Source organism: Echinops telfairi, unplaced genomic scaffold, assembly GCF_000313985.2.
Source record: "Echinops telfairi isolate 266 unplaced genomic scaffold, ASM31398v2 ScPeMD7_7475;HRSCAF=8513, whole genome shotgun sequence".
Classification (NCBI taxonomy): Eukaryota; Metazoa; Chordata; class Mammalia; order Afrosoricida; family Tenrecidae; genus Echinops; species Echinops telfairi.
The window spans coordinates 425,049-434,429 of record NW_022111379.1 but is presented as its reverse complement, the minus strand read 5'-3'; the positions used below and the strand labels follow the sequence as shown (position 1 = coordinate 434,429).

Below are 9,381 nucleotides of genomic sequence, written 5' to 3'. Positions count from 1 at the left end.
ACAAAGCTTGATTAACAGTCTGACCTGGTGGAATGCACTGCAAGCCAACATTTTCATACCTTCAGGAAGTTGATAGACATACAGAACGAGGTTTGTCATCAATCAACATTTCACCTTTTTTGAAACGAGAAAACCACTCATACACTTGAGTTTTTCCCATAGCGCCGTCCTTGTAAGCTGCGTTCAACATCACAACTGTTTCTATGGCATTTTTCCCCCAGCAGGAAACACAGTTTCACAGTTGCACACTGTTCCCCTAAATCAGCCATCACAAAAAAAGGTTCAAGCAAAAACTGCTTTTACCAAAAAAACTCACTGTGACCCAGAGAGAACCATCCCAAGCGACGCCCCTGGGTGCACTAACTCAGCTCACCTAGTAGGAAAAATGAGTACTACGAAACTCCCATCCGCCCAGCACAGTTCCCCTGGTGTTTTGTGTTTTTTTTTTTTTTGGGGGGGGGTAGGGTAGGGGCTCCCTCGTGTATATGTAAAACTGCTTGTTAACAAATGTGTGTTTATCATGTAAAAATGTTACTGTTCAGTGCCATCTAGTTGATTCTGAGTTACAGTGCCTATGCCACCCGCATAGTGTTTGAACCTGTTGTAGCCACTGTGTGTCAGCCCACCTTGTCAAGAGTCTTCCTCTTTTTCACTGAATAAGTCCTTGATAACTGCATTCTTTTTCTGTTTATCCTGATGTCACCTACTGGTTCAGTTGTGAGGATTTTTAAAAATTTATTTACATTGGACTGTATTCCATATCAAAGGCTGCAACCTTAATCTTCATCAGTAAGTGCTGCAATTTCTCCTCATTTTCAGCAAGCAAAGTTGTGTCATCTACATATTGCAGGTTGTTAATAAGCCTTTCTCTAACCCTGATGCTGTGTTTGTCGCATAATACAGCTTCTCTGATGATTTGTTCAACATACAGATAGAATAAATATAGTGAGAGACTACAACCTTGACACACACCTTTCTTGATTTTCAAACGTACAGTTTCCTTTGTTCTGTTCAGACAACTGCCCCTTGATCCACGTGCAGGTTCCACACGAGCACAATTACTCATTCACTGCTATTGAGTCCATGCTGACTCCTAGTAACCCCTCCAGGGTAGGGTAGAACTTCCCCGGGGGTCTACTAGACTAACTATGGGAGTAGGAAGCCCCATAAGTGTTCTGCAGTTTCTATGCTTGTCAAGGCTATCCTTAGTTTTCTTAAGATCCACACAGTCAAATACCTTTGCATAGTCAATAAAGTAAGCAGTATAATAAATGATGGAAAATACAGCTATTAAACTTTATATTGTCCACTAATTTTTGTAGACATCTGAGTTGAGTTCTAGAAAAGAAATGATTTAAATATTTTCAGGAGTTGGTAAATATTCACAGTTTATTTCTATTCATTAAAAACTTAAGAAATTTGCCTTGGGCTTCAAATTGTTCTCAATATCCAGGTAGAGCATAGCTTTTAGATTACTATTTAAATAAACAGCTAGCTTTAAAACTAGTATAATACATTGTTTTTGTGAAAAATATTACTCATGACTGAAAAAGGTGTATGCAAATTTTAGGGTAATGATTTATGTTCGATGGTGCCTTTAGACCAATGATGAAGCAGCTCTTCTTTTTTTTCTTTTTTTAAAAATCATTTTATTAGGGGCTCATACAACTCTTATCACAATCCATACACACATCAATTGTGTAAAGTGCATTTGTACATTCATTGCCCTCATCATTCTCAAAACATTTTCTCTCCACTTACACCCCGGCATTAGGTCCTCATTTTTCCCCTCCCTCCCCGCTCCCCCCTCCCGAAGCAGCTCTTCTAAGTGATTTTAATAGTAAATTAAAAAATCAGGATCAGTGACATTATTTGTACAATAGAAACTAGCATGGTATTAGTAATGTATATTAGTAATTAGTATTATTAACAAAACAATACTTTGTTAAGCTAGAAAACAAATGAATTGTTTTTGTTTATTTAGGGAAGCCTTAAAAGACCTTTGAATCATTGTTACTAATGCATTGTGCCCTGACTTTTCATTTTGAATGAGTATCTTCAAATTTATTCAAATATGCTTAATATATCATATGTAACTAATCATACCTAATTGTTTTTCAGATTTATAGCTACCTCGACAAGTATGTTGTTGGCCAGTCATTTGCCAAGAAGGTGCTTTCAGTTGCTGTGTACAATCACTATAAGAGAATATATAATAACATCCCAGCTAATCTGAGACAGCAAGCAGAGGTTGAAAAACAGACTTCATTAACACCTAGAGGTTAGTGTTTTTGATAATGAACCCAACAGCGATTGCTACGCTTGGAGACAATCTTTATTTGTGGCCCCTTGTTTTAGTGATACAGTGTTCTTCAAACATATCACTTTCCAATAGCAGGTCAGGAAATCATTTTGATTGGTTGCCAGTAGTATTTAAAAGAACATGTAGTATGTAAAAATAGACAGTTTCAGAGTACATTAATTTGTAGTCGAGGTAAATGGTACTTCTTGAAACTTTTATTTTCATTTATTCAGTGTCTCAAAAAGTATTAGCCAGTGGGATAGAGATTGGGCGGTTATTGTTGACCACAAGCACATCACAACAATGCAATGTGCTACTTCTAGCTAGTTCTTCTTTTTGGGGTTCAGAATATAGAATTTCACTTGCCCAAGTAAGAGACATGTGGAGATGGCTAATTGTCAGGTAGCATACTCATCACTTTTGAGCCTCAGCTGCCGAGTACAAGGAAAAGGGCAAGTGTAGAAATGATTCAAAGTGCAGTTTCTGTAAATGATAGATTCTGAACAACCAATGCACTATATAATCTCAACTTACTGTGCAGAATAATGTATACAAGGGGGTTTTAAAAAGTTTTGGGCAAAGTTATCATATTTTGATTCCATTTTTCCACTCTTTGAGGCACCTGTGTTATTAGTAGAATGATATTATTATTATTATTTTTAATCATTTTATTGGGGGCTCTTACAACTCTTATTATAAACCATACATCAGTTGTATCCGACATATTCGTACACATATTCCATTGTTCTTCTCTAGACATTTACTGTCCATTGAGTCATTGAGATCACCTCCTCTTTTTTTCCCTCCCTCCTCCCTGTGCCTCCCCCGCCAACCCTCGTGGCCCCCTGATAGATTGTAGATTCTTAATTATTTTCAAATCTCACTCCGACAACTGTCTCCCTTCCCCTCTGGTTTCTGTTTTTCTTCTCCCTGGCTGGGGGTGTTTGGTTATGTGCCATTCATTGTGATTGGTGCCCACTTCCCTCCCCCCCTTCCCCCACCTTCTCCCACCCTTTTGGTATCTCTATTCCCATTTCTCTTCCTGGGTTCCATGTGTTGGGAGTTTTATCTCTGGCCTATACTTATGTACATGCTCCGGTCTAGTCTAGATTGGGAGGCAGCACTGAGGTCAAGATAGTGTGGGGTGAGGAGGCCTCCAGGGAACAGAGGTATATTGCGTGACCCATTAGTGCTGTACTGCACCCTGATCGACTCATCCTCTACCTGCAACCCCTCTGGGGGTGAATGTTCCATTGTTTATAGATGGGCTTTGGGTCTCCACTGCAGCCTCCCTTCATTCTCACCAATGCATTTTTGTGTGTTTGTTTACTGTTTGTTGCGTATCTTCTGATGCCCGTTGCCCAGTCTCTATGACACCTCACAATCACACCGGCTGGTGTGCTTCTTCCATGTGGGCTTGTTCACTGTTGGATGGCCGCTTGTTAAACTTCAAGCCTTTAAGACCCCAGACAATATATCTTAATAGCCAGGCACCATCCTCTGTCTTTACCATATCTGCTTATATACCCATTTTGTCTTCATCGATGGTGTGTGTGTGTGAGCATCACAGAATGCCAAAGGGTTCTTGTATTGAGGGAAGGTATGAGCCGAGGCCCAAGGCCCGTCTGCAGCTTCAGTGTATTGCCTTATAAATATATGTACATAGGCCAATACCACTATTGTTATGGATTAATGTATTTGCATAAGCACACACCTCTGTTAAATCTCCCTGTATTAGTCTGAGTACTTTAGAGACAAATCCATAGAGACTCATGTATAAGAGAGAGTTTTATATAAAGGTTAAGTGCACATCAAGAAAACATCCCAGCCCAGTGCTGCCCAAACCCACAAATCCACAGACATCAATCCACAAGTCCTCCATCTCACAAAACAGACACAATGATGCCGACTGCAGGGGGAAAGCCGAGTCAGTGAATGTGTAAGCATCTCTGCGCTGGCAGGGGTCTCCACACGGCTGCTCCAACACCCAGGGCTGCATTGGGGTAGGTCCATGTGGCTTCTCCTCAGGGATCTGGCTAAGGCAGTCAGTCTTGCAAGCTGAAACAGGGAACTGGCTAAGGCAGCTGCACCCTGTTCCGACCATCACAAAGCAAGAGACCCGAGAACTGTAATGTTGGGTTTAAATCTTACTTTTTTGAAGACTTAATTTATTTATTTATATTTAAAATCATTTTATTGGTGCTCTTACAGCTCTTATAACATTCCAGACATCAGTTGTACCAAGTATATTTGTACATATATTGCCATCATCATTTCCACAACATTTTCTACTTGAGCCCTTGGTATCAGCTCCTCTTTTTTTTATCCCTATTACTCTCTTTTAAAGAGATACCAATTAAAAATTTTAAATGTCAGATCATAGATAGTCATCATGAAGCATTTTGTTTTGATTTTTAAATATAGAATGGGTAGAGCGTATAGATTCTTCCATAATGTGAAAAACTGAATACAAAGTTAATGAACAACACATCTATTAAATATACTTGGATGAGGGCCAGCAGTGGGATACTCCTTATATTATTCTCCCAAACTAAACAAGGATGTAATATTTCGTTATCTTTCTCAGAGTTGGAGATCAGAAGACGGGAGGATGAGTACAGATTCACAAGTGAGTGACCTCTGCCAAGGCTGTCCTCTGCAGTCCTTCTTCCTCGGGATTTGCCAGTGAAGGTTGTCAGCAACAGCAGTAGCCCTGTATTCTTTGTGCAGTGCCCAGGAAGATAGATGTTGTCCAGATGTCTGCATCATAAATGGCATATGTTACCTTGGGGTATTTCATGGATACATTGTGTGATTTCTATATGATGGGTTATCTCAGCTATCGATTTTCTCTTTTCTGTTGTGATATTTCTTAAGCATAATTTGGTATCTATTTCTCAGAGTTGGTGTAAGTTCCTCCTGCGTATTTACAAGTGTTATTTATTTTTTATTATTATTGGGGGCTCGTACAATTCTTATCACAATATATACATATATCCATTGTGTCAAGCACATATGTACATTCACTGCCCTCATCATTCTCAAAAAAGTGTTATTTTTAAAATCTAGCTTATCTTTTTGTTTTCCAGACTCCTGTTAGGGTTGGTCTATTTACCTGAGGTTCCGGTTATTCTGTGTCCACACTTTGCCAGAAACCGGATATGTTCTTTATTTTGGTTTTTGTGAAATTGACTGTAGCACATTACAAATAAGTCCAGCTCCTTCTTTCCTGTCGTGGATTGCCCCCAAAAGCTTCAGATGGTCTGAGAGAGGGTGTGAAGGGCCTCATGCATTAAGGAGAACGGCCATTCAGATGTCATGCACTCACTTCTTTAGAGGTGGGTGTGGGAGCTACCCAGAGAGTGAAGGTTCCCGGGCTGTGATAGAAAGATCCACATAGCCTCCTGTTTCAGTATTTAGGGTAATAAAACTTTTAAATGTTAATAGATAAATCAGGGTAATATGTTTTCATTAGCAACTTTGATACTTTTACATTAGTCTTTGAAGCAAGAAGTATTATGTCCACTATTTGAAGTGCACTAAATATATACACGGGACAAGCCATGAGAAGAATCAGCTCTGGCATGATATTTATTACATGTAATAGCGTGATAATTACCCTAGACATTTTTTATTATATAGAAATATAATTACACTGTGCATAAATGCATAGGATTAAGAGATAGAATAGAGTAGAATTACACTATTATATATAGCATATATAGAAAAGCAAACTCTCTGCCAGCGAGTCGAGTCCTACTTGTAGCGACTCTGTAGGACAGGGTAGAACTGCCCTTGTGGGTTTCCAGCCTGTAACTCTGTACGGCAGGAAGCTTAGTCTTCCTCCTGCAGCAGACGATGGTTTCACACTGCTGGTTTTGAGGTTAGCAGTCCAATCAGTGTGAATGTCTCTGCCACCAGGGCTCCTAGACACTTCATATAAGAAACACCAGAACCCAGCGCCACTGCCCTCTAGTTGATTCCAACTCACAGTAACTCCGGATAGGGTTTCCACGGCTGTACATTCTTAAATGAGCAGACATCCTCAACTTTGCCCCACACAGTTGCGGGTGGATTTAAACTGCTGACCTTGTGACTGGCACTCCAACATTTACCCGACAGCACCACCAGGGTTCCATATATAAGAAAACCCCAAAATTCACTGCCATGGAGTTGATGCCAACGCATAGCAACCAGGGTTGAACTGCCCTGTGAGTGTCTAAGACTTAACTCTTTATGGAAGTAGAAAAAACAAGGTCTAAGTAATAAATTTAGCTGTGTTGTAAATACAATAGAAACTTGGAGTAATGACTTAAAACTAATATACATTAGTAAAGAAAGTCAATAATGAATGAATATTTTGAAAGAAATGTGTTGCATGTATTGATTTTATAAGACTTAAATATTAAGTAATATTGTTTCAGAACTTAGGTATAATGAAGTTTAATGATATTAAATGAGTATTTAGAAAGCTTAAATATAATTTATTTTTAGATTTTAGATGATAAAGATAGGGCATTAGACCAGAATCATATGTAGCTAAAAGGATTCTTGAAATCTCTTGGAAATTGCATGTTAGATACCCACATACTGGTTTGTTTGTTTTTTAAACATTTTATTAGGGGCTCATACAACTGTTATCGCAATCCATACACACATCAATTGTGTAAAGCGCATTTGTACATCATTCTCAAAACATTTTCTCTCCACTTAAACCCCCCGGCATTAGGTCCTCATTTTTCCCCTCCCTCATGAGCCCTTGATAGTTTATAAATTGGTATTTTGTCATATCTTGCCCTGTCCGACGTCTCCCTTCACCCACTTTTCGGTTGTCTGTCCCCCAGGGAGGAGATCACATATAGTTCCTTGTAATCGGTTCCCTCTTTCCTACATACGCTCCCTTTACCCTCCCTGTTTCGCCACTCACACCACTGGACCTGTAGGGCTCATCTGCCCTGGATTCCCTGTATTTGCAGTTCCTATCTGTCCAGTGTACATCCTCTGGTCTAGCCAGACTTGCAAGGTCGAATGCGAGTCATGGTAGTGGGTACAGGGAGGAAACATTTAGGAACTAGAGGAAAGTTGTATTTCTCATCGTTGTTACATCGCACCCTGACTGGCTCATCTCCTCCCACTGTTTGTAGTGAAATTGATAGAACCACTTTTTCTGTGACATTGGGATATAATGTTGTGTCTTAGGTTGCACATCAGATAAAATAATTGGCTTGAGTTTAAGGATTATGCTATATAAATCATTAAACATTAGAAAAATAGCAATAATAACAGCTAGTTCTTCTAGTGCACTTAGAGAACAATCTGCCACACGCTGTTGTAAATGTTTAACATATACTGACAGATACTGTTTATCCTTTTTCAAGTCCTAATATTTTTACCCCCATTTTATAGATGCAAAAGCCCAAACACAAGCATCTTAAGTAATTTGCCCACATCTGATGAGCTTTGTGTATCTAACCACTATTATAGGTGGCTTTCTTCTTTTCATTGTAGAGAACTTCTTATTGCAATGAGAGGTATAAGGAACAGAGAACACGAGAGACATTTCAAGTTGACTGTGGGCCTTATAAAATAGAATGACAGAATCGTCTGTACTGTTTAAATTTTTATAAAACAATTATTGAGTATGTATTTAATGTGATTCCATTATAATTAATATGCCTCTTGTAATTTTGTTTAAAATGATCACCTAAATAATGTTTCCCTCGCTGGGCAGAGCTAAATTTGAGCTAAGCTCCTTCTTTGTTGTCACAATTCCTGACTAGATTTTACTGAAATAAGGATAGCTTTGCCGTGTCACCTAGAAAAACGGCTGCACTCAGAGGGAACCACACTTCCTGCGCTGGGTTAAGAGCCATGCAGTGTGATGAATTAGTCACTAATTATGAATCCTCAAATGTGGCAAAATGTAATCAAAATGTTTAGAGGACGCCTACTTTTGATAAATGTAATAACCCTTTATATTAAGCATTACTCTAAGCTGTTTTGAAAGTGACAGCCAGAGAGACTGGCACCATAGTAATTGTTATGTCTGCTGAACTATGATTGTCTTATTTAAAACAATACTACACTGGAAAGTGCTTACCCTAGTTATTAGAAATAACCTAAGGATAAACTGAAAGAATATACCTCCCCACTGACATTGAGTTGATCCCGACTAAGAGTCACCTTGCAGAGCAGAGTAGAATCACTTCTTTGGGTTTCCAAGACTCTAAATCTTTAGGAGAACAGAAAGCCTCATCTTCTTCCCTCAGAGGAACTGGTGGGTTTAAACTGCTGACCTTGCAGTTAGTAACCAACACATAACCTACTGTGCTACTAGGACTTCAGAGGATATAAACGTATGTACTATGATTATAGTTACCTAAAAGATGCAGAGAATCAGTTACAGTCTGGATATTTGCACATCACATAATCAAGATTCACTTTTGTAGGAACACAGCTGACAGACTGACACTTCACTGGCAGTATCAAAGCTCATCTAGTTAAGTCGTGGATTTTTATTAGAAGGACTAGAAAGATCTAGTTGATCCTATAAGATTGTAGATTCAGATCAGATTTACCATATTTGGTTTCTCTAGTAGTATTCCTGAATAATTTTTAGGGGTAGAAGGGACTGTAGGTATGGAAGGAACAATCGAGATCATTGGCTTCAATTTTTTACTTGACAGGTAAAAGACTGGGTCCAGGACAGTGGCATGGCTTGCCATGGTCTCATAACTATGCAGCAACAAAATTAAGACTGAATCCTCCAGTTACCTAGTTCAGTTCAGTGCCTCGCCTAACCCAGCTTCCTTTCACTATGACAGGGAGGATGGCTGTATATTTTTGTTTAATCTTCCAAAGTGCCTCCAAATCAATTACATTCTTTTAAACCCTCTTCTAACCATATATTTGAAATGGATAGAGACCTATTATTGCCATTTTATAAAATAGGAAACAAAACTCAAAAGAGTGAAAAGAATATGTAATACATTATAATCATTGCATGTTGGACCTCTGCCACTTGATAATTTGTTTGTTTGCTTTGTTTTTCTCCTCTTTTCTTTTTAGGTAAGTTTTTT

General features: G+C 38.8%; 1 protein-coding gene across 1 annotated transcript in view; it reads left to right on the top strand.

The window, feature by feature from the left end:
• The window catches only part of CLPX (caseinolytic mitochondrial matrix peptidase chaperone subunit X), a 41,360-nt gene that overhangs the window by 19,343 nt on the left and 12,636 nt on the right, over positions 1–9,381 (top strand). Inside the window, exons 3-4 of the mRNA XM_004711989.2 lie at positions 2,122–2,281; positions 4,890–4,931. Coding sequence (XP_004712046.1) covers positions 2,122–2,281; positions 4,890–4,931 — 202 coding nt within the window. The remainder of the gene's footprint in view (positions 1–2,121; positions 2,282–4,889; positions 4,932–9,381) is intronic.